The sequence below is a fragment of the Cynocephalus volans genome, chromosome 14 (genome assembly GCF_027409185.1).
Source record: "Cynocephalus volans isolate mCynVol1 chromosome 14, mCynVol1.pri, whole genome shotgun sequence".
NCBI classification, from domain to species: Eukaryota; Metazoa; Chordata; class Mammalia; order Dermoptera; family Cynocephalidae; genus Cynocephalus; species Cynocephalus volans.
In genome coordinates, this window is record NC_084473.1 from 11,445,021 (window position 1) to 11,472,539 (window position 27,519).

General features: G+C 34.4%; 1 protein-coding gene across 1 annotated transcript in view; it reads right to left on the reverse strand.

Moving 5' to 3' along the window:
• The window catches only part of ROCK2 (Rho associated coiled-coil containing protein kinase 2), a 153,339-nt gene that overhangs the window by 43,355 nt on the left and 82,465 nt on the right, over positions 1–27,519 (reverse strand). The window contains exons 5-7 of the mRNA XM_063077574.1: positions 11,727–11,987; positions 3,945–4,089; positions 1,341–1,479 (exon numbers count right to left, since the gene is read on the reverse strand). Of these exons, the coding sequence (XP_062933644.1) occupies positions 1,341–1,479; positions 3,945–4,089; positions 11,727–11,987 (545 nt within the window). The remainder of the gene's footprint in view (positions 1–1,340; positions 1,480–3,944; positions 4,090–11,726; positions 11,988–27,519) is intronic.

The window sequence follows — 27,519 nt, forward strand, 5'->3', positions numbered from 1 at the left end:
TCTACGTTCTCTACCTATAATCATTCCTTAGAATGTACCCCCAATAAATTGCTAAAGCAAATCTGTCATGAATAATACTCCTTTTACTAAAATATGTTTATGCTGTTTTATAATTTATCATTCAGCACATTTTATGGTCATCCCCACCAACGCCATTTAGTCCCCAAATCAAACATATAGGCTATGCTTTGAGTTTACTGGTATTGATTGTTTGTTAATCATATAATTAACAAGTTTTAAAGTTTCATTCTACAAATGATTGATAAACACATGAAAATGATTATCCTCTCTCATAAGGAAAGATAAAATAACTTTTCTTGCCTTCTTATTATTAAAAAGAAAACTTTTTAATAATATTCAATCTGACGAGAGGAAACAGTTGTTAATGGAAATATACACTGATACAACTTCTCCACAAGTCAGTTTTGCAACATCACTCAATTCTAAACTGTGTATCCCAGAATTCTACCTTTAAGATTTTCAACCTACAAAAAGTATACAAAGACTAATGGATGAGGATAATTGCTGCAATATTGCTTCTAACAGCAACTAGCTAAAAAACAATAAGATGTACTGAGGAATCGTAGCATACAAGAACAAGAAATGTCCTTAGTTATTTCATCTGAACCCATTGTTTTATGGATGAGTAAAATTATTTCCCAAAATAAGTAAAATAATTTCCCCAAGATCAAAAAGCTAAGGAGTAAAAGTTTGGAATAAGGTGCAAGCACCCTCTTGTACGTGTTGATCCTTTGACAGGATGACTCACATCACAAACATGAAATTGGACTTCAGGAAAGAACTGTATTGAGGCAGGTTTTCACACCTTTATTCATCTATTTTGTTTTTAAAAATACAGAATTTCCAGGACAGACTCATATTCAAACGCAAATTTAAAAAGGGTTGAGAAGGAGGCACGCCCAAGTCAAACGCAAATAGTTTTTAAGATTACAACCTGCTGAGTATTTACCTACAAAATGTTTTCTTCTGAAAAGTTGTACCATCAAGTGTAATATGGATTAATAATACCTTAGAAGGGTAAATGTGAATAATACAAAAGTTTTATTTCTTTCAAGCATTATTTTACCAAGTTCTGTTTTCTTCTTTCTAGACATAAAAGTTAAGGTTAGAGTTAGATTACAGTTGGGCTGCACACACAAAATGAAAAGGGTAACACAACACCAGGCTTAGCAGTAGGAAAAGGCTAACCTAGGATTAAATGCAACTTGGATAATGAGAGAAAGAGACTGATTTCATATGCAAACAAGTTAGGTATGCTCTCATTTCTACAAATTTAAATGTAAAATGGTTTTTATACAAAGAAATTCAATGTACATTACCTATCTGTTAAGAAGGCACAGATGAGATTCTTTGCATGTTTAGAAATTTCTGCATCTTCAGGGAAACATAGTGAATTTTTATGATCCATAATTTTGCTATATGTTCCTACAAGTGAATCCGCATAAAATGGAGTATCCCCTAAAATTCCAAGAAAGAAAACACTGAGTATAATAGAGACTGCAAATTAAACACTTTTCATCTAATATTTAAATACGTTAGGTTTAAATTTGTCACATGTCTGGAAAAACAAACGGTTGATGGACCAGGAGTCCCAGTCAAAACAGACATACATAAAGAATATATTTAAATTTTAACCACACCAATGACGTATCAACCCTTATAAAAGCAAAATAAATTCAATGCCAACCCTAGAATTTTATTTTTAACTATAACAAAGGAAACAATTTACTGAATAGTTCAAGATTCCTAAATGGGGTCAGATCAGCAAGAGTCCTTTAATGCTTGAGCTGGATCAGCATTCTGAGATTACTCTCTAGAGCTATGTTATACAATATGTAGCCACTAGCCATATGTGGCAATTTAAACTGAAATTAAATAAAAGGAAAAATGCAGTTCCCTAGTTACACTAGCCACATTTCAAGTGCTTGATGTGGCCAGTGGCTACCACTCTGGACAATGCAGATATAAATCATTTCCATCATGATAGATGGGACAGTGCTGCTGTAAGAGTTAGACCAGCTCTATTATTTTACACAGGAGGAAGCCAGGCCCAGACAGATAGCATGTGACTTGCCTAAGACAACAAATAGCTAGAGTTGAAAAAGGGCAAAAGTGGTCTCCCAATGCAGTGTTTCTGCTGACTAATGACTGTGATAAAAAGGCACTCAAACAAGTGTAAAGACAGGAAAAGCTGAAGGCACCATTTTGGCCCTCCCAGTAGCCTATGCTACAAGGAACTTTAGTGAAAACCAGACTTCCCCAAATCAGCCAATCCAAAACTTCAAAGGGGGTATACAAGTGGCTATTTTTTGTTTGTTTCCAAAGTGAAGTGGATGGGTGCCATTTTTAACCACAACAGAATCCTTTAAATGAAGTCCAGTGCCAACCAACCTGAGCAAGCACCACAGTAGGCTCAGAATACTGAAAATCATGGCCTCTTCAAATGGGCCAAATTATTAGCAACAAAGTACCTTATTTTCTAAATCCCTAGAAGGAAAGCCTAAGCAAATAAGAGAATATATTCTATTTTCAAAAGATTATAAGACACAACCTAATGCATCATCAAATTAGGCCTGAGCTAGAAGAATAGACAACTAACTGGGACAACATGGTATGTACGAAGAGATTCACTACAAAGACAAAGACTCAAAACAAAGTAGGTCATATACATGAGACTGAGCATAACGAGATCAATGACACAAGTGTGGTCATCAAGAAAAGGAATTTACACCACAAAAAAGTTCCATAGTAATTATTATTTAAATTTGGAATTTACCAAAATTTTCTGATTTTCTTTTCATAAAATGTATGACTCAATAAATTTCTGGTATTTTAGCAATAATCATACTCTATTTATTATCATACATATTTTACACTATCAATCTCTTTTAGGGTCATCTTCCAGAAAATAAATTCCCTAACTCCCAAAATATATTTTCAACTGTAAAGTCATTACATACAAAGCTGTTAGCCTTATCACACTTGCCTTGGAAAGTAGATTTAGCTACATTTTCTCCCTTCATCCCCAAGTCAGGTGATTAAGTCATTGGCTTCTAGCCAGAAGATATTTTTGTGACCCTATTACTTAGAAATGTGAAACTTAGGAATTAAATCTATGATGTAAGGAGAAGTTCTGAAATACCTCAGCCTTTCAATTTTTTTTTTTTTTTTTTTTTTTTTTGTCGTTTTTTCGTGACCGGCACTCAGCCAGTGAGTGCACCGGTCAGTCCTATATAGGATCCGAACCTGCGGCGGGAGCATTGCCGCGCTCCCAGCGCAGCACTCTACCAAGTGCGCCACGGGCTCGGCCCTCAAATTTTGATTTGGATAAAGTAAAAGAAGTTATTAAATTTACCTCTGAGGGACTGAAACTGAAATATTATAAAATATATTTATCTTCATAATCAAATGGTCAATAACTATACTAATGATTCATTTCACTGGAATTACAAACCAAATATACAAACCAAGGAATACAATTTACAAAATCATTCATATAGCAAAAAAAAAGTATTTTTAGTTCTCTATTACTAAGGGAACAAATATTAACAGTTTTATATTTTAAATATTTACAACAAATATGATTGATCAAGAAATTCTAATGGAGGTCCACTAAAGCTATAAACTTGCTAATATTCTAATATGTTCTAATATTTCTTAATTCAAAAAGGTCTAATGGAAAGTACTTTCAATTCCATTCACATTCTACTTATTCTCTTCAATCAAAGTGCCAGTATCAGGGTGATATTAATTTTCCATTTAACAATCTATCATATCAGATACTAATACTTCAAAGTTTCCAGAAATTCTAATTATTCCGTAGGACACAGGCAATTAATTTCCTTATTTTCTCAAATTCTTGGTTGAACTAAAGTTTTATGAGAAGGCTTTTAAAAAAAGAACAAGTTAAAATATTTACTTACCCACTAGCATCTCAAAAAGGAAAACACCTACAGACCACCAATCACATTCTCGCCCATAGTAACCATCACCCCCTTGTGATTTCAGGACCTCCGGTGATATATAATCAGGTGTCCCAACTGCTGTATCACAATGTACCATGCCTGTCTGGGTAAACAGCAGAGATAAAAAAAAAAAAAGATCTGTGTAAAAATAGACACACATAAACGCAACAATTGATTTAGTATTAGACATACAGTGACTACATACTGCTACCAACAGAACTTCATTGCTGACATGGCTTAGGGATACACAGAATAAAGGCATTATGAAATGCATTAAAACGCCAGGATTATGGGAGATCAAAGATACATTTTCAACTCTAAAATACAGGAGATTTCATCAATGAAAGAAGAAAAAGGTGGTAAACCATGGAGAATCCATGCAAATCAACAACTTTTGTTTCTTTTCCGTATTTCTTACACTATGAAGTAGTTGTAAGAGAAGTACAAAACGTGGTCTTAAGGCACCTGACCTGGGAAAAAGAAGAGAATCATTAGAGAAAGGAAGCTTTGATATTTTCAAAAGAAACTGAAGCAATTAAGATGACAAAGGGTCTCAGTTTGGGAGTTGTGAAAAGAAATGCTTCTTATTTGAACAAGAAAAAAATGAGGAATAGATCAAATGTTCAAATTAAAAGATCTCTAAAGTTTGAAAGCTATACCTCCAAGCTAAATATTTAGAAATATGTAGGTAGCATCAATATATTTGGCAGGATGGTTAAAAAAAACAAAACAAAACACACTTATTTGTGTTTAGTTTCAGTGGTAATACAATAATCCCTATCTGGTGTCTTTTTTGACAAGGACAAGAATCATTACAGGTGTGTGTGTATGTGTCTAAGTATATGTATGCATTCTGTAAAATCTAATCACCATAATAGTAAAGTGCTAAATAATGTTCCTTCAGCTCCACCTCTGTCCAACTTGCAAAGATTTTATACATTAATTTTAATGTCCTACATTTCCTTTACCTGCCTAGTAAAGTGTGTCACCCACATTCCTCATAAGGAAGATATAAAAACTACCGAAATACTAAGTATTATGACCACCTTGGGAAAAGGAAACTCAACGTATTTTGTAAACATGATTTATATAAATTTTTTATACAAAAATTTGATATAAAAAATTAAGTGCTATAAAACGTTATGGAAATTAATTTCAAAAACAATCTTTTCATTCATCCTCAAACTGGTAGAAATAACTCAATAATTTTATTTCTCCATGTATACAGCAAACAGAACAGATGTCATTCTAGTTTAAATATAAATAAATAAAATAAATTTTATGGATATAATTGAGCAAACTATGGGAGTAATATTTTGTGTGGATTACTACACAGGATAAAAAATGAACAAGACAGTGCCTGACTTCAAAAGGCAGGGTACACAGCTAATTTTTATCATGGACTATCCATGGACTATCCTATAGTTTAGATTTCTATTGAGGGGAAAAATTAATAGAGACTTACTCAGGTAAAGAAAATCCTTCATTTCACATGTATCTACAGAAATTAGACTTTAAAAACTGAATCTTGTGGGACTTAGAGCCAAAACCTTATTGGATACACGCACACGCACACACAAATGCAACCAAGGGAAAAATTATTTAGCATTCAAAGGTTCAGAGGAAGGAGAGGAAAAGGTAACACACAAGAAAGAACTGGCATAAAATTAGGCTGTGAAGGATGAACAAGTTAGGCTTTAAAGAAGAGAGGTGGTATCTTAGCTTAGATAGATAAAATAGGATAGATAAAATAGGATAAATGAAGGAACAAGAATGACCTTACATAAAACGTGTTCAAGAAATGCAGTGAAGTCCAAATCAACTAAACATAAAGTTCCACACAATGAAGGCTGGAAGGGTTAGCTGGATATCAATTTGAATAATAAACACATGCAGAATAAATACTTTGGTAGGACTAAAGATTTTTTAATAGGGAACCTATGTGGACAGCACTCTGCTTTCAGAAAATTAATGTTCTAACCACGATTTTTGGCTAGCATATTGGGTTTTTTTTAAACAAACATTTGAAAAAGATACTTCAAGATAAATAAAAACTGTCTCATGAGGAAGCTCTCAAATTATATAACAATCTACATTTATGACAAGTCTGTGATACTGTTTAAAAGAAATATAGAAGGATAAACCAGAACCTAAAGAGATTGGCTTACTTATAGGGGGTGAATGGGAAAAGAGTGGAAAGACAGGAGTAATGTGAAGAGAGCAGTGGGGATAAGGAGCAAAGTGACCATTCTCTGAGCATACATTTTGTACAGTTTTAACTCTTAAAACCAGAGGATACATTTTATATAGTTTTAACTCTTCACACATCCAGATAAGTAAACAAAACCAGGATGTGGGGGATATCTAAATGGAACTGTAGTGGACTGAATTATGTCCCACCAAAACTCACTGAAGCTTGAATTGTGGCCCCTGAGTTTTATGTATCAAAAACTTGGTCCCCACTGTGACTGTTAAGAGGGTGGGAAATCCTATTATGGTAATTGAAAGGTGGAGCCTTGAAGAGGTGATTGGATTGTAGGACTGTGCAGTAGTGAATGGATTAAAAATGGTGGTCAGGGGTGTGGCTCTGAGGGCTTTATAAAAAGAGGAGAGTCTGCCTCTCTCTCTCTGCTCTCTCTGCTTTGACCATCGTGCAATGTGAGACGCGGCATCACTGTTGCCACCACCAGATGAACATTGGACTTCCCAGCCTCAGAAACTGTAAGCAATAAATTTCATCCTCTTATAAATTACCTAGTTCCAGGTATTCTGTTATGGCAATACAAAACAGACTAATACAGGAAATACTCTGTAAGAAATAAACCTGTTTTATAAATGAATAACATAACCACACTGAAGGGGCTGGAATAAAAGAACTAATCTAAGTACCTCTGGAAAACAGTATCTTAATGGGATAGTGTAATGCTAAAAACAATAAGTATACAAAAATAATACATTCTAGTTAGCAAATCTGTTTGTCACAGGGGTAAGGATCGGCAATTTTAAAGTAATCTTATGTGTATATTAGGCTTGAACAAGTAAGTATATATACAATAAATAATGAGACCCAGGTTTTTCAATGTCCAAGAAAGAAATTACAAAAAAGAAAGTAGGAAGACTAGAATGAACCTGTGGTGTTGGACTTGAATCAGAGGTATCAGTATGAGCTCATAGTTTTTAATATATGATATATACAGACAGACAGAAAATTAAATAGAAATGTGTATGCATGTGGTTTAGTACATATAGTATATACAATATATATATCTACTAGGCTCTGTCTGCTGACAGTGCCTAGAAGTAATGATACTTTAGGAACAATGAGCACATCTTGCCCTCAAATACTGATTTCTAAATACCCTTCTCTAATTTAAAAAATCAGAGCTTCTTGAAGAAGTGCTGATTCCAGGGCTGAGACAGAGAAAATATAAGACAAGTCTAGAACATCTTGTAGTGTCAAAAAAAAAAGAAAGAAAAAGAAAAAGAAAATGCTCCAACAAGGGGGCATATTGAAAGGATACAGGAGCCAACCAGAGGCACCTTCACAAGATAGCAAGCTTTGGACTGAGTTTGAAACCTGAGTACTAGTATGCCAGTAGAAACAGCGCATATGAAGGCCAGGAATCATGAAATATCGTACTATAGAAAGAACTATATGTAATACAAGATCTATGAGCCATAATGTACTGTCAAATGATAGAGAAGGAGGGTGAAAAAGTAGGCATCACAAAAGGCTTCATATGACAAGCTAACAAGTTTGAACTTTATTCAGTAGCAGAAAGAAATCTACTGAAGGATTTTAACCAGGAAAGCAAGATAATCAGGTGTACATTTTTCAAAAGTTTCCTCAACACTATTTTAAATGTATCAAATTAAATGTGTATTTGCTAAATATATCTGATGTTCTACCACTGACAAAATATAAATCCAGAGAATTTACTAAAAACAAAATTGGTCAATCAGAAATCTTGGAGTTGGTCTAAGAAACTATTCAAAATGCTTCCTATGGAGGTAAAAAAGAAAAACTGTAAATGGAATTCCTAATTATCAGAAACATGAAAAGCCTGTTTGCTGCCTAGGTAGTAGCCTTTTCAGTCCATTTTAAAAATTAAAAATGAATACCTGCATTTTCTTTACAGAGAGGCATACTTCTTGCTTGGTAAGTTTCCTGGCTAGTGCAGGTCCTGCTTCTTCCTGTGTTCTATCTAAAAAACAGCTCAACTGGTTTAGAAACCCATTTGCATTTGCACTGTTGCAGTACCCACAGACACACAAAGCTGCCTACCTGGATTATCCTAGTTATCACCCCAGATGCCAATTATTATTTTTATTAGGGCACTGTTTACAAAGCTGCATAGCTTTTGAATGGTCTACCCTTACTGTCACCATAAACCTGTTCTTTTTAAGGTACAATTTTGCAGAAAAGGTTTTTCAAAAACATGAATAGAAATATCTATAGTTTAAAAAACTGATGTCACTTGCAGAAGGGTTAAGAACTTTAACAATTCACCAATTAGCCTCACTTTAATCAAATGTTATACACTAGAATATTAATGGATAAAATCTTATCTTCAGGTAATTTAAAATACTAACATAAAATGTGCCTTAAACAGTGGTAAAGTTTGCTATGAAACGCACGACAGGCAAAGAATGAACTCAACGTATCTAATTAACGCAAGTAATTTTAAATAGCAGTAGCTCTCAGCTGTCACAGGTGTTTTTTTTGGTGGCTGGCCTGTAAGGGAATCCAAACCCTTGGCCTTGGTGTTATAATACCACACTCCAACCAACTGAGCTAACTGGCCAGCCCTCAGCTGTCAGTAAGACACATCTAGGTGCAAATATACAATGTGACTCTCACTTACATCCAGATAACGCTTTTTTGAAAGTAAAAGACAGTAACAGCAACAGCATCCAGAAAACTGTGTAACACACAGTTTATCAATGACAGAACTTAATGAGATATCATTATTCTTAATCGTGATAGTAACAAATGATTTTAGTGCTTGTAAGGTATAATTTTATAGTTATTTTATTTTTGCTTTTCTCTATGGCATAATGTTTTATAGAGAGCCAAGATAGCTGAAATATGATTTTAGCAATCTATATTACAGATAAGGGGTCAGCAAACATTTTCTATAAAGGGCCATACTATAAATATTTTAGGCTTTGTGGGCCACATAGGGTCTTTGTCACATTTTTTTTTCTTTTTTTAAAGCAACTCTTTAAAAATACTACTTGAGGAAGGAAGGTTTGGGATAAAACAATCAACATTTTAAAATTTCACTATCTTAAAAAAAATCTTTAACTATATCTAAATTAAGGATTTCTATTCAAACAAAGGAATAAATAGGCAGCAGACTGGAAGATGATATCAGCAATGTCTATGGAATCACTATCTAGATTATACAAGAAATTTTAAAAGAGCCAAAAGATATACACAGTAATTCACAAAAGAGAAATGACTGACAAATATATGAAGTGAGGTTTGTCATCATCAGTTATAACATAAATAGAATTTTTAAAACTATACACTTTACACCAATGGAATTGGTAACATTTAGAAAGCTGAATAATAGGAAGAGTTAGTGAGAATATGGGGAGACAAGATCCCTCTTGCACTACTAGTAAGAGGGTATAAACATTGACTACCATTCTAGAGATCAGTCAATACTTTATGTATGCTCTGGTACAGGAGTCTCACAGGTTTATACGCAGAAATTCTTGTCAGAATACACATGGGACATTTATAAAGATTTTCGGGACAGTACTATTGGTAGCAGAGAGTGGGAGGTGACATAACAATCCAACTCTAGGGGAATAATAAGGTAAACTGATGGACACTGTGGAATACTAAAGAGCAGTAAGAAGTAATGAACTAACTTATATTTATCAGTGACAGATACAAAAACAATGCTGAGGGACAAAAGTAAACAAAATGTTATCTATACCAACATACTGTTTATACCAACTAAGAATATACATGTACACTCTACTAATACTCTGCAAAAGCTTATGGTAAACATATTACATTGGCCTTCTATTAGGGAGAGGAAAGAAAATGAGACAAAAACTGAAAGGACAACATAAAATAAAAACAAGAGGGGGGTCTTCGTGTAGACTATTCATGACAATAAACTGTGAACCAAAGAGTGTAATTAAGTCAATTGTCTGTACCTGAGGTAAAAAAATAATAAACAAAATTAAATAAGCCATATTTTATTTTGCTTTGTAAAGAGACAGCCCAAGATATTTCAACAGCTGATTTTAGTATTTGCTTTACGTGTAAAATTATTCTGTAAATACTGGACCATATTGTGTCCTGTTCCTCATACTCTCACACTCTACGCCTTTCTTAACTATCCTTACCCTCCTGAAAAACATGGGATGTGATTTATTTCTCTACACTCACCCTGCCCTCAAAAGTTTTTAGTTTAATTAAAATCAGAATACCCTCATGGATGTACAGCATATAAACATACATCAGACATAAAAAACTTTAATATTCTATTAGAAAATTATTTCATACTTCATTTTCATTAAAGGTCATTTAATATGCCAAATACCACAAGAGGGAGCTTTGAGCACAATCAAATACTCTACCTATTAAATATTGATTAATGGTAGCAGAACGCAGTTACAGACTCTATGAAGAAAGCCATAAAAGGAAAGGGCTGTTAAGTTTTAGCTGAGTAGACTAAGATCGACAAAAATGGCCTATAAAGTATAGCACAAATTCTGAATAAGTGAGGACATTATGGACATTATGACATTAGAGGAGTGATCAGTCAGGTTAGGATTAACACGGAGAACTTTCTAGATGGGTAAAATCTGAGCCAAGTTTGGAAGAAAATGAATCACTAATGAAGGTAAGGAAGCAATCAGTAAAGTGAATGACACACAGGTGGTGTACGTTAAGATGTAAAGAGAAAAGAAAATTATCTTAATTCGAAACAAACATTTTAACTAAATAACAAGAAATACAGTAACTATATAAGCATACTGGAAGGTTACTAAAAACCATACAAAAGATGGTACCCAATTTGCTGTCGATATATATTAATATTTACAAATCACCTAAAAGATCCAAAAAGGGACAACAAAGGAAATAAAACATAATCCTTCCACATTAGGAATTACTGCCAGGATTTTAGTACATTTAGAGAGAGAGAAAAAAAAAAGACATAAAATTTGCAACCAAAATAAATATCATAACTAGCTATGAGGTTAATGACAATGAACCTATTAGTCATAATATGAATTGCTCAGGAGGTAAAGCATCACAATAGATAACATCCCTAAATTTATTCATATGGTTGACGTAGAAGGGGTAGGTAGGAGATGGTAACAAATTTCTTTCCTTATCTCCTTTTTTATAGGAAAGATACTGAAATGACAATGGTGGTGAAAATTTTCCCTTATCTTAATTTAGATTTTGTGTCCTACTTCTTCACCTACATCATTATACACATTAACCAGTTTTGATTGCTAGCAAATGCTTGTCAACATTCCATGAGGAAGATAACTAAGTTAGCTGAGTTTTTATTTCTCTTGGATACAACAAATCTACCAGTGAAGTATTCTGCAGCTAGATGAATAATGAGTAAAGGAAATATTTAGTTTTACCTTGCTTGAGTTGCTACACAGTTAGCAAAACTAAATTTATCTTTGCTCAAAACTATAAAGCCCTAATTTGAGGTATTTCATTATTTTTGGTTCTCAAAAAACTTGCTTACTTACTTCATCCATCTTCATACATGTGCCAAAATCTGCTAATTTTAGATGTCCATGTTTATCCAAAAGCATGTTGTCAGGCTTCACATCTCTGTGTATTAAACCCATGGAGTGTATTGCATCCAGAGCAAGAACAACTTCAGCTGTATAAAATTTGGCCCATTTTTCAGGCACATCATAATTACTCATAAGGTTTACAAGGTCTCCACCAGGCATGTATTCCATTACCATGTACAGATACCTATCATCTTGAAAGGCATAAAAGAGCTGCAAAACAAAAGAGAAAGAAAAAAATTTTTAAAAACAATACCAAAAATATCCTAAAACCATAAACAGAATAAAACCAAAAAGCTATTGTTACTATTGAAAAAGACAGACTATTTTATAACCAAAACAGAGTTAAAACTTATAAAACCTTTTATTTTAGACTTGGACATGTTGAATGAAAACAGTATCAGACAAAATTTTTATATGGGTACCTTCTTCAAGCTTACTATCAAAATATGCATAAATGAATATTTTCCCTCTTGGAGAATACACTACAGGAAACTATTTAAATAGAAACACTTAAAAATTGAGAGACAGAATAGGAATGAGGAACATAAAAGGTGAAATAATGACAGAATTCATTCCAGTTTTTAAAAAAGAGCTTTCTGAAACCTAACAAAGTACTGCATAGAACTCACATAAAAGAGAGCTGAGGAGGTAGGAGGAGTTTAGAAAAATCTAAAAGATTCCAGATTCATCAAATACAAGAATGAGTAATTAGTAGCAATAATTGGAACAGGGCTAACTCTTCTCCCATTCCCCATCATTTTGCTTGTGATAAGCAGCAAGTGACACTGTTACCTGCACTCAATATAGTAGCAATGGCATTGGAACCAGAGAAATAAGACACCAACCTAGGTTGCTGCTACTGTACCCCCCTCCCCAAGACAGATAAACCACAAACTCAGAAGAAAAGGTATCTCTATATCCCACCAAAGAATACATCCCACCGCTCCCAGAAGCAAATAATGCAAACAGAAAGGTTTCCACAAATAGGCAAAACATAAAACAAAACTAAGAATCAACATGAACACACTGAAGGATTAAGAGATGAAATATACAGAGCAGGATTAGGAAAGCTCCGATGTATCTTCTAAAAGCAGTACTACAGAAAGAGAGAACACAAACTAGAAGAAAAAGAAATGGTAAATACAAATTTCTAGAAATGAATAAAATTAAAAATCTAAAATCAAAAGGACCTACAAATGAAACACAGCGAGACTTCTGATAGCCAATGCTTAATTTTCAGAAATCCAAAAGAAAAATCCTAAAAGTTTCTAAAAAGATACCTTATATGTAAAAACATAAAATAAATCATATTGACAACAAACCTCTCAGACAACATACTAAATACAAAAGACAACATAGCTGTATCTTCAAAGTTTTCAGAGAAAATAATTTTAATCCTAGAATATGGCAGACTTAAAAACAAATGAGATGGCAAAGTGAAATTTTATAATTAACAACTCATTTTTGAAAGAATTGTTCAAGGATTTTTGTTTTGAAAAAAACAAAAGATTACAACCAAGTAAGATTATGTGAGACATAAGAAAGAGGGAAAACAAAGAAACTAGAAAAATTTATTAAATATAGTTATTGACACAAAATTACTTGAGAATCAAGCCAAAATCACAATAGTTTTTAAATGGAAGGCAGTAGGATGCAGGGAAGGAAGAAATGGAAAACCTTTATAAGGCTAGTTAACAATTTGAGAAAAAAAAATTCTGTGTGTGTCTGCCTGTCTCTCTGTCAGTGTGTTGAACACTAAATGATTAAAGGCAAGCCGTAAATGAATGTAGAGACATCCCATGTTCACTGACTAGAAGATTCAATATTATCAAAATGGCAATTCCCCCCAAATTGAGCCATATATTCAATGTGATCTCTATCTAAATCCCAGTGGGTTTTTTCCAAAAATCAACAAGCTAATCCCAGAATTTATTTGGAAATGCAAAGAATCCAGAAGAGCCAAAACAATCTTGAACTAGAGCAAAGTAGAAGGACTTTATACATACTTCCCAATTTCAAAACTCACTACAAAACCACAGTAATTAACACAGTATTAGTACTTAACATAAGGACAGGCATACGAATCTATGGAACTGAACTGAAAAGAAATAAACCCATGTATTTATGGTTAATAAAATTTGTTTACAAAGGTGCCAGGACAATTTAGTGGGGAAAATGACAGTCTCTTGAAGAAATAGTGTTTGATCAACTCGATATCTATAGGCAAAAAGATAAACATTTTTAGATCCTTTTTTCACACCTTACTGAAAAAGTAATTCAAGATAGATCACAGGACTAAATTTAACAGTTAAAACTATAAAAATGTCAGAAAAAAACAAAGGAGAAAATCGTCATGACTTTAGATTAGCCAAAGATTTCTTAGATACAGCACCAAAAACACAATTAACAAAAAGAAAAACTCATACATAGGATCTCATCAAAATACAAATGCTCTGACATCAAAAGATAATTTTAAAAATTAATAAAATTAAAAGGCTGGCCAGTTAGCTCAGCTGGTTAGAGCACAGACTTGTAAACACCAAGGTCAGGGGTTCAGATCCCCATACCACCCAGTCACAAACACAAACATAAATAAATAAAGATAAGCCACAGATGGGGAGGAAATATTTACAAGTGATATACATGAGTATATCCAGAATATATGAGAGTACTTCAAAAAATTCATGAAATAATGGAACTAGACAACATCAGTCTTTCCATGAACTTTTTAAAGACCCATTGTACAAAGAACTACAATTCATTAGAAGACAATCCAATTTTGAAAAAGGCAAATAATATGAATAGATATTTCACCAAATAAGATATACAAACAGCCAACAGCACATGAAAAGAAACTCCACCAGTCATTAGGGAAATGCAAAATAAAACTACAATGAAGGGGGCTGGCTGGTTAATTTACTTGACCATGGTGATGGTAACACCAAAGTCAAGGGTTCCTTTGGATCTCCTTACCAGCCAGTGCAAAAAACAACAACAAAATATACCACAATAAGATAGCACTTCTCACCCACCAGAATGGCTATAATAAAAAAGACAGAACACATTAAGTGCTGATGACAATGCATTTTGGAAAAGTTTGGCAATTTCTTTAAAAGTTGAAAATAAATTTACCACACAGTCAAGGATTCTACTGCTACGTATCTACCCAAAAGAAGTGAAATATATCCACTAAAGATTGTATGCAAATGTTCATAGTAGCATTTTTCTTCATTCATAAAAGCCTAAGAGTGGAAACAATTCAAATGTCCATCAACTGGTAAGTAGACAAACAAAATTGGGTATATCCATGCACTCTGTTTCCACCCTAACTGGGTGTACTGCAATACAATTCTAACACTAACCATCCAGAATTAGCATCAGATCCCACAAGTGAAGAGCTCAGTCTTCCACAGACTGCTCTCACTTCAGACATAAGCCACACTTCAGGAATCCCCAGGTCACCTGCATTTCTGACTTGCTACAAACTTAGGGGTTCTCACAACTTCCTAAGGCTCAATAATTCATAGGATTATTCTCAGAACTCCGAAAAGTGCTATACTTTTGATAACAGTTTTATTATAAAGGGTACATAACAGGGTAAAGTCTGAAAGTGACTGTAGAGCTTCTATGCCCCCTCCCTGTGGAATCAGGGTGTTATAACCCTCTTGGCACCAGCACATCAATATGTTCGTGAACCAGGAAGCTAGATCCACTGACTGTCACTCTAACGCAGCTTAAAAACAAGCCTTCAATTTGATTCACAAATAATACTACAACTTTATTTATAAGGGAGAAACGGTGGAAACAACCCAAATGTCCCTCAACCGGTGAATGGATAAACAAATTGTCATATATCCATACAATGGAATACTATACAATAGCAAAAAGAAATGAACTACTGATATACATTACATCACAGATGAATCTCAAAACAATTTTGCTGGATGAAAGAATCCAGATTGGATGGGATTAAAGTTACACTGGACACTGCAAAAGAAAAGATCAGTGAATGTAAAAACACAGAAATAAAAACTAACCAAAATGAAGCACACAAGGGGAAAAAAAAAGTATCAGTTACCCAGATGTAGTGGGACTGAATTATGTCTCCCCAAAACTCACTGAAGCTTGAATTGTGTCCCCCAAGTTTATGTATTAGAATCTTAGCCCCCACTGTGACTGTTAAGAGGGTGGGAAACCCTATTATGGTAATTGAAAGGTGGAGCCTTGAAGAGGTGGATTGTAGGATCGTGCGGTAATGAATGGATTAAAAAAGGTGGTCAGGAGCGTGGTTCTGAGGGCTTTAAAAGAAGAGGAGAGTCTTTCTCTCTCTGCTTCCAACATCTTGCAATGTGAGACCTCTGGTTCACTGTGCTGACACCACTAGATAGACTCTGGACTTCCTAGCCTCAGAAACTGAAAGCAAAAAATTTTGTTTTTCTTTATAAAATACCCAGTTCCACGTATTTTGTTATAAGCAACAAAAACGGACTAATACACCACAGTACAACATCAAGCAGATTATATATTGGTAATGCGTCTGAGAAAGGGGCCAGGGGCAGGAGCTGGGACAGAAAAAATATGTGAAAAACTAATGGCCAAAATTTTCCCAAATTTGATAAAATCTGTAAATTCATACCTCTAGGACACTCAATCAATACCAAGTAAGTTAAACAAAACTAATTAAAACACTGTGGTACTGGTGGCAAGAACCAACAAATAAAACAACTGAATGGAACAGAAAACCCCAAAATAGACCCCTGCACACATGAACAACTGAATTAAACACAAGAAAGCACTGCATACCAGTGGAGAAAATAAAGTTTTTTCAGTACGTGATGTTGAAACAACTGGATATCCACATGGAAACAAATAAAACTTAATCCTTACATTTTATTTTTTGAAAAATCAATTCTGGGTTGATCATAGGTGCTACAGTCTGAATGTTTCTGTGCCCCCCAAATTCATATGAAATCCCAACTAATGATAATATGATAAAAAATAATGGTGGTATGATAATATCATCCTAAGGTGATGGCATCAGGAGGAAGGGCCTTTTGGGAGGTGATTAGCTAATAAGGGCAGAGCCCTCATGAATGAGATTAGTGCACTTATAAAACAGACCCAAGAGAGCTCATTCATCCATTTCCACCATCAAAGGACACAGCAAAAAGGCACCATTTACGAGAAAGCAGGCCCTCAGCAGACAACAAATCTTTCAGCATCTTACACTAGGACTTCTCAGCCTCCAGAACTTTGAGAAATAAATTTCTGTTGTTTATAAGCTACCCAGTTTATGACATTTTATTATAGCAGCCCTAATGGACTAAGATAGGATAGACTAATAGGCAAAAATAAAAAGTCAAAAAGATAACATACCAGAATATCTTCATGACACTGAGTTAGGAAAAAAATTTCTTAAATGATCACAAAAGGCCACTAAACTATAAAAGTTTGGTTAAATTGCAATGCATTAAAATTATAAATGTTTATTCATCAAAACATACTATGAAAGGAGTCAGAACAAGCCACAAAGGGTGAGGGAGGATGGCCAGGGGCTATCAAGGCCCAAGCATCCAGGCAAAGGGGCAGCCTACTGAGGTATATCAGAACACAAAAGGGATGAGTCAAGGGAAGGCTGAGAAAATAAATATATAAATAAACAAATATGATGTGGAACTGGGTCCTCCCACTATAAAAAACATTATTGGAACAACTGGTGAAACATGAATGGAATCTGAGTATTAATATATCAATTGAAGAATTTTGTTGTGGCTATGATAAACACACTTAAGTACTGGGAAGGTGCCAATGGCTGAATGTTTATGTTCATTCTCCGAAAACTCACATGTTCAAACTCTTAAAATCCCGTGGGATGGTTATTTGGAGGTGGGGCCTTTGGGAGTCAATTAGGTGATGAGGGTTGAGTCCTCATGATAGGATTAGTACCATTATAAAAAGAGACAGGAGAGCTTCCTTCCTCTCTTTGCTCTTCACCACGTGAGGACACAAAGAGAAGGTGGCTGTCCAAGCCTCTAGAACTGTGAGAAACAAATGTTTGTTGTTTAAACCACCTAGTCCATGGTATTCTGTTATGGCAGTGAGAGCTGACTAAGACAGAGGGTGATGGCACATGAGATCAGCAACTTACTCCCAAATGCTTCAGAAAAAAGGTCCCTTGTACTTCTAACATTCCTGTAAGTTTGTGATTGCTTCCAAAGGTGGGGAGAAGGAAAGTTACAGCTTGGGAGAAGATATTAATAATACATATACCCAGTAAAGGGCTCATATCTAAAATAAATAATAAGAATTTCTACAAATTAATTTTTTTTTAATTGACAGTCATACTAATGGGAAAATGAGCAAGACACTTTTGCAAAAGAGAGTATCCAAATATGAAAGAATATTCGATTTCATTAGAGAAAAGTAAATTTAAACCACTGTGAGACACCACTTTGTATACACAAAAATACCAAAACTTTTTAAACTGACAATACCAAGTGTTGCCAAGAGTGTGAGGCAAAGGGAACTTATAAATGGAACTGCTACAACCATACGGGCTGACACCACAAACTAAGACTAATTTTAAGTACCTAGAAATGCCATTTTTTAGGAACATATCTAACAGAAATAAGCACAAGAATATTGGTGACAACATTACTGGTAATAAAATTTTGAAAATATTCCAACAAATTGTGGTATACATATACAATAAAATAAAATACAGCAATGAAATTAATAAACTAACAACAAGGACAAATCATATAAACATAATGTTGAACAAAAAAAAACTAGACACAAAAGAAGATGTGTTTGAGGGTTTCACTTATTTAAAGTACAGATGCTGGCACCTTGATAAGGACATCCCAGCCTGCGGAACTGTGAAAAATAAATATCTTTTCTTTATAAATTATCCAGTAGAAGGTATTCTGTTATAGCAACACAAAATGGAGTAAGACAAAGAGTATTTATAATGTTTTGCTACTTTAAAATTAGAAGATTAAAATTAACTATGGGAAAATGTTAAAATTTGCCCAAACTGTGTGATACTAAACAAAAAAAAGTTCCCAGATGGTTTATTCCTTAGGCAAGCAAGGAAAGCCATTTACTAATAATGGTGAGTTAATTAAATTGTGTTTGATTGCACCAGCCAAAGAAATATGTCTAGGGAAAATTGCCTTATTAAGACTACAACTCTTTCAGCAACAGCAGCTGCTCAAGGAATTGTGGACACTGAGAGCAGTATCAATAGTAAATTTTAAAACAAGGCAAATGATTTTGAGTGGTTTTCCTTGGCTCTTGATGAGTCAACAGATTTTACTGACACTGTGCAGTAGTTAGTGTTTATTGGAGGAATCAGTGCCAATTTTGGCGTAAAGAATTAGCCTCTATGAATAGTCTCCATGGAAAGAATATTTTCAACAAAGATGAGAAAACACTAATTCAGTACAACCAGAAATTGAATCTGGTAAAATGTATAACAAAAATTGGTGATAAAAATACATGCAGAGCAGAAAAAGGCTTAGGTGGACAAATTCACAAAGTTTGTGAAAAAGACATGTTCAAAATCTATGGTTGGTTACTCAACAGCCACCCTACAGAAAATACTTTAATCTCTTGTATTAATAAACAAGTAATGTCAGTGGTATCATTTGCTTTTGTGTACTTAACCATCATCATCAGTTTTGTGAATTTTTTTCAGGAAAAGAAGCTGAATATCCTGACTCTACCACACAGCAGTTCAATGACTTAAGGAGTGTGGTGAAATTTTATTGCAATTATTTGAGCTCAGAGCTGAGACTGAAATTTGTCTGAACTACAAGAACCACCCTCAACTACTATTATCAAACAATGAATACCTTTTGCTATTCAGACAAATTAGCTTTTGCCACAGACTTGATAACGTTTCCTAATTAATACAATCTAAAATTACAAGGCAAAATAGTGCTTATGTGCAAAACATAATGTAGTACAATCATTTGGATGACAGCTACCATCAAGCTGCTATACATACTTGGATGCTATCAAAAGCTAAAAACAAGAAAAAATTTTTCATTCCTACACAAATCTGCAGCAGATAAATTTTCTGAGCTCAAATTAGTCCCACAGTTCCAGCAGCATTTTTGGACTCGAATATAAACACAAAGGAAATATCCATATTTCGAAATCCATTTAAATTTTGCAATTGAGGAGCTTTAACTTAACTTTCAATTGAAAGTAATTAACCTGTAATGTAATGATGTTGCTAAACAGCAAAAATCAAGAGAAAAATTTAAAAGAATTTTGAAAAAGCTTTCTCAAAGTGATAAATATGCTCAATCGAAATCACATGCTTGAAAAGGGGAACAGATTAACTGAGTTGCAAAACCCCTTCCCTAAGGCTTGTTAAAATATAACTATCAGCTTTATTTAAAACTTATCATTATCTACCCATTCTTTCTTTTCCTGTAATTGTAAAAATTAAGTTACAGATTAACCTTAAGACCCTTTTGGGAGCTGCAAGCAGAATGTTCCTGGAACTGATCCCCTTTGCCACCACCATGAAGATATCAGAAATCAAGACAATATGCCGAAATCAATTGAGGAAATGCTTGCCTTTAAAAACCCTTCCCCAACTTCTCTCAGGGAGACAGCTTTTCTATTGATGACTCCCTTATGCATGAGTCTATCCCTTTTTAATAAAGCATTGCTTGCCTTAAAAAAAAAAAAATCACATATTTGTGATCAACATCAAGTCACAAATAACCTATTAGTACATACTGTTATATGATATTACAAAAACAGCACTTTACCTCTATCTAGTCTTTCTCTCGAAAACCTATAACACTAGTCTAAATAATAAGAAAAACATCAGACCAATTCCAATGGAGGAGATCCACATCCTACAATATACTTAACAAGTACTCCTCAAAACTGTCAAGGTCATCAAAAGCAAGGAAAGTATGAGAAACTGTCACAGCCAAGAGAGTCCAATAAGACACAATAACTAAGTGTAATGTGGTATCATTGACGGGATCTTGGAACATTAGGTAAAAACTAAGAAAATCTGAATAAATGATAGACTTTAGTTAATACTATGTCAATATTGGTTCATTCATATCTGCTCAATTTTTCTGTAAATCTAAAACTGTTTTTAAAAATAAAGTCTATTTATAAAAAAAAAATCATACGTTGGTGGACATTAATAGAACTTGGCTGTACCTGCTGTATGAAAAGACATTTTCAAAGATGACTATGTAAAATCTTTTTACACATCAGTTTTAACAAATGAACATTTGCACTCAATTGTGATAATAAACACTAATTGCAAGCCCCAAGTAAGCAAAATGTTATTACCCCAGAAAAGAATTTCTTTCTTCTCGTTAGTAATTATGTATTTTTAAAAATTACAGTTATTACTGGATCTTGAATTTGATCAATAAAAAATTTCTACAAATTTGTGTTCTCGTTATAGAAGTATCTCCATAACACCTTCAATTCTGCACAGCCTATTTACAAAGAGTTTGCCAATTTCTGGCGCAGTTGAAACAAATTGGCCATGTAACTACTGAAGCTGGGTGAAAAGTACATGGGGATTCAATATACTTTCTTTCTACTTTGGGATATGTTTGAAATTTATCATAATAAAATCTGAAAACTAAAAAATGTATCATTAAATATATTGAAATTTTTTCTTGAAAGATTGGCGGGCAAGTTCAATCAAGCCTCATGGAATTTTATATAAACTGTACCAAAGCACAGAAAAAAGTGGTGTACTTCCCTATGTCTACCAGAGTAATCTCACCATAATACAAAACCCAACAAGAGCCCATGTTTAAAAATTAAATTAAAGGTCAAATATGCAAATATAGCATGCACATAGATGCAAAATTACTTAACAAAATATTAGTAATCAAAGTCAGTATCCTACTTAAGAAAATGTCACATTATACAAATAAAGATTTACTTTAGATTTTACACTACTTTAATTTTTTAATTTTTTTGTGTGTGTGCACTGTAATAATTGGTTAAACAGAAAACATTTTAAAAGATACTGAAAGTGCTATTTCAAATACTTTTTCAAATAATATCACTCCTGATAAAAGCTATTTGATGAGTTAGGAAAGATGATCAGGCAACAGATCCTTTACCTGTCCTGACCAGAAAGTTTCAAACATCAGACAGTTAAACAGTAGAGGTATGATATGGATTGTGTCCCCCAAGTTTTATTTATTAGTAGCTTGATCTTCACTGTGATTGTTAAGAGGGTGGGAAATCCTATTATGGTAATTGAAACAAGGGGCCTTGAATAGGTGATTAGATTCTGAGGACCATGCCTAATGAATGGATTAATAATGGTGGTCATGGGCGTGGTTCTGAGGGCTTTAAATGGATAGCATGTGAGAGTCTCTCTCTCTCTCTCTGCTCAGCCATTTTGCAATGTGATACTCTGCATCACTGAAGACACCACCAAAGAAAGCTCTCACTAGATGTGTTCCCTGGACTTTGAACTTCCCAGACTCCAAAACTGTAAGCAATAAATTTTGTTTTCTTACAAAGTACTCAGTCCTAGATAATTTGTTATAAGCAACGGAAACTGACTAATACAGAAAACTGGTACTGGAGAAGTGGGGTATTGCTTATAATAGATACTTGAAAATGTGGAAGCAGCTTTGGAACTGTGTAATGGGCAAAGGCTGAAAGAATTTGAAGGAGCAGGCTAGAAAAAGCCTAGCTGCTGCTGTGAGTTTAGAAGATAAGAAAACCAGGGAAGGTTTAGAATGTTTTACAGACTGGTTAAATGGTGGTGACAACACTATTAGAAATATGGACAGTAAAGGCCATTCTGAGAAGATCTCAGATGTAAACATGAAGAAGTTTATTGGAAACTGGGGCAAGGATCAACCTTGCTATGATCTGGCAAGGAACTTGGCTACGTTCTGTTCATGCCCAAAAGTGTAATGTAATGTGGAACTTAAAGTGCTGAACCAGGGTATCTAGCAAAGGAAATTTCTAAACAACAAAGTACTCAGGAAGCTACATGGCTACTTGCAATGACCTGCAATGAATTATGGTGGCAAAGGATACAACATAATGCCAAAATTTATAATTAAAAGGAAAGCAGAACATAAAGATTTGGAAAATCTGCAGCCTGACCATGTGGTAGAGAAGCAGAGAGCATTTTCAGGAGAACTGTTCAATGGTGTAGCCTGGCTACCATTTGCAAAGTAGATTAGTAAAGAAGAAGGGGGTTATCAAGAGAAGGGAAAAAAAGACCTTGAAGGCATTTCTGAGATCTTGGAGGGTCTTCCCAGAGGACTAGGGAGACAGAATGGTCTAAGGAAATAGGCCTGAGGCTCCCTCCACAGTCTCTCTGCCTAGGGCCACTTCAGGAAACTGCTTCCAGCACCCGCACCCCAGCTGCTTTGGCTGCTCCAGCTCTGGCTAAATTGGCCCCAGGTGTGTCTGGACCCGCAGCTTTGGAAGATACAAGCCTGAAGGCTTGGCTGCATCCATGTGGTATTAAGTTTGCAGGCTCACAGAATGCCAGAACTGTGGAGGCTTGGGAGCCTCCACCCCTATTTCAAAGGATGTATGAAAAAGCCTGGGGGACCAGGAAGAGATCTTTTGCAGGGATGGAGTCACCACAGACAGTGCTGACTAGAGCAATGCTGAGCAGAAAGGTGGGGTTGGAGTTACAGCAAAAAAACCACACCAGCATCATGCCTAGAGGAGTTGTGGGAGCAGGACTGCCATGGAGATCCCATAACTGTAGAGCTACCAGTGTGCAACAACAGCCTGTGAGATTTAAAGCCTGGCCTCAGACCAGGAAAGCCATAGAAGCAGAGCTGCCTGAGGACTTGGAGACCCAACCCCAACACCAGTGTACAGAGAAAATCGAACATGGAATTAAAGTACATGATTCGCCAGCTCTGAGATTTAATGCCTACCCTGCTAGGTTTCAGACTTGTTTGAGACCTGTTACACCTTTCTTTTGTCCTACTTCTCCCTTTTTGAATGGTAATATGTACCCTGTACTTGCTCCACCATTGTATCCTGGCAGTAGATAACTTGTTTTGATGTCACAGATGGGATTGTGAACTTTGGACTTTGTAGCTGAAACAAGTTAAGACTTTGGGAGTGGAATGAAGGTATTTGCCTGTGAGAAGGACATAAACTTTGGGGGCCACAGGTGGAATGATATGGATTGTGCCCCCCAAGTTTTATGTATCAGTAGCTTGATCCCCACTGTGACTGTTAAGAGGATGGGAAATCCTATTATGGTAACTGAAAGGTGGGACCTTGAAGAAGTGATTAGGTTCTGAGGACCATGCCTAGTGAATGGATTAATAATAGTGGTCATGGGTGTGGTTCTGAGGGCTTAAAAAGGACAGCATGTGAGAGTCTCTCTCTCTCTGCTCAGGGATTTCACAATGTGATACCCTGTGTTACCAAAGTCACCACCAAAGAAAACTCTCACTAGATGTATTCCATGGACTTTGGACTTCCCAGCCTCCAAAACTATAAGCAACAAATTTTGTTTTCTTACAAAGTACCCAGTTCCAGATATTTTGTCATAAGCAACAGAAACAAACTAATACAAGGTATATCCACTGAAGTTTAACATTAAAAAAAACAAAACCCCAGCAAAGATGAAAAACCTCTATTATTCCACACTATCCTGACAAACTTAGCCAATTCCATTTTTTGTATTTTGCAACATCTACATATTAAAGTTTTCTTATGCATAAGTTTCTTCTGAACCTATGTTTGGGGGGTTGAGGATATGGCTTTACTGATAATCAGGCTCCATACAGAGAGATATGCCATATTGTTATGAGAAGACTTAATATTCCAAAATAAAGCAATCAAGAAATCCACCAATTAAAGCAATGTAAGTCAAAATTACAACTGTAATATTTAACAGTGCAGAGCTAACTCTAACTTCACCCTGAAAATTTTTAAGAATGAGCACAAAAATATTTTAAAAGGAAAATAATGAGAAGAGACTTGCCTTACCAGATATCAAAACACAGTTGTCCCTTGGTATCCATGGGGGATTGTTTCCAGGACTCCCAGTGAATACCAAAATTCACAGATGCTCTAGTCTCTTATTTAAAATGATGTAGTATTTGCATATAACATACCCACATCCTCCTTGATACTTTTAATCATCTCTAGATCATTTATATGAAGGTTCTTCAAAAAGTTCATGAAAAGATTCATATTAACTTTTAATTTTATTTTTCCACCAACTTTCAAGTACCCTCGCAATACCTATTACAGTGTAAACGCCACATAAATAGTTTTTATACTATTTCATTTAGGGAATAATGGCAGGAAAAAAGTCTGTACATGTTCAGTATTGACACCATCATCCTTTTTTTTGGTCAATATAGGTTCACTGATTGTAACATACCACTCTGGTGCAGAATGTTGATAGTGGCGGTGGGGGGCTGTGCAGGGGGCATACGGGAACTCTGTACTTTTCACTGAATTTTCCTGTGAACTTAAAACTGCTCTAAAATATAAAGTCTATAAAAAATATATATTTTTTTACATATATAAAATAAAAAATATATATATTTTTATTCTTTCTTTCTCTTTTTTTCAATACATGGTTGATTGAATCCACAGATGCAGAACCCAAAAATATGGGAGGCCAATTATATATGAAAAACTATGGAAATTAAAATACGATTTTAGCACAGGAACAAATAACAAATCAATATAATAGTACAGAGCTCAAAGAGAAATGCATCTTCATATGGTAATTTAGTCTATGGTACACAGGCCATTTCGTTCACTTCATGAGGAAAAGATAGACTTTTCTATAAACGGCAATGGGAAAACTGGCTGCTCATTTTGGAAAAAAAAAATTGCACTTCATATAAAAGAATAAATTCCTGGTGACTTAGAAGTAGACTCCCCTCTTCCAAAAAAATGAAAATATAAAATAGTTAAAGAAAATATAGGAAAATATTTTTACAATCTTGGACACGGGGAAGATATTCCTCAGTAAGAATCAAAATGAAGAATCTATAGGTTTGACTACATCTAAATTTGAAAATTAAATAAACAGACAAGCAATAGTCAAAAGAATATATTTCCAACTTACATAACAGAGGATCAATATCCAGAATCTATTACCATCAACAAATCAATAAAAAAAAAGTTTAAAAAATGGGATAAGCAATGTGTAAGTTGTACAAGAAATGTATAAGAAATACAAATTACTATTAACCATATGAAATATGCTGAACCTCCTAAGTAATCAAGGAAATACAACTAAACGCAGTAACACCTTATTTCACCTTATTTCTTATTTCAAATAATTACAATTTTCAGTATTTGCCAAAAATATGGTGAAAGAAAACATATATTGCCCAATTAGAGATAATGCAAATTTGTTAAAAAAAAAACTTTTTTTACGAGGCAATTTGGTGCTATCAATCAAAACGTCAAATGTGCATACTATCTGACCTAGAAATTCCAAAGTTCAGAATTTATTCAAAAGAAATACTCTCGCATGTACTATAAGCATGGTTAATTCCATATCAAGGGCAGCAAATGTACAATATAAGTCTGGAACAGTATAGTTATATATATATATCAGATAGCAAGCAAGCTGACAAAGACTATTAATGAGGTCTCAGGAGCCAATATGAATATGATTCTACTGGCCAAAGGTGTCACAATTTGAGCATCAATAAGATGTTCAAAGGACTGAAATACATCAAATAGGCTTTAAGCCCATGAGTTCAAACTGATATTGCCCCTAAACTGATCACCCTTACAAAATAAAAGGAAATTAATTCCTTATTTTGAAAACTGGTAAACACAAGGAAAAAATTAATCATTTATCCTGTCCTTCCTATGTGAACTGTACCAGTGGGTAATCTGTTAGTAAATACAGGAATATTCTTCTTTACAGAAGTATTCCAGTCACTATAATAAAGAAGGTATAACTGCACTGGAATTTCACCATTTTACGATCCTTAATAAAGTAATGGATTGAGAGACGCACTGAGCACAAATAGCTGGTAACATAACAGAGAGAAAACCAAACATTAGCCTCCTGATAGAAGAACAAAACATTGCCTTTCAAGTAGTCCCCTCCCCCAATTGAACTTGAATTTAATCAAGCCTCTATGCCTAACCACCAATTTACAAAAATACAAATGAGAGAGAAAAATGTTAAACCAAAACACGAAGACAAAAATCAGCAAAATCCAGGTTTCTTCAACCTGGGGACAAAAGAAAACAGAAAATGGAAACTGTGGATTGAGAGACTAAAGATATACCTGAACTTAAATTTTGAAATGCCAAAACTAAGGTGCTTAAGGGGACACACTTGGGAGATGAAATTACAAAGGAAAGCAGGAAAATGTTACCGTAAAAGGACACTAGAAAAACACAGCAAACTGGATATATAGTTTGAAAAAGAAAAAGTCCTCTCTACCAGCAAAAGAACATAAATTTTAAAACTGGGCCAATATTTATCTATTGAATTCAAAATCACAGTAAGAATATATCTCTAAGAAATACAGATGGGTCAAAGATTTGTATTGTAGCATAATTTATATAAGAAAAATGAAATGTATTTCTAACAAGAGAATAGTAATAAATTATAAGGGCATTCATGCAATTAAATACTGAACAGACAAAAAATAAGAGCTGAGATTTGGAAAACTCTGAAATAACTCAATGAAACTGATTATACGTATATCCTATGATCTGTTAATTTCATTGCAACGTAGATCCC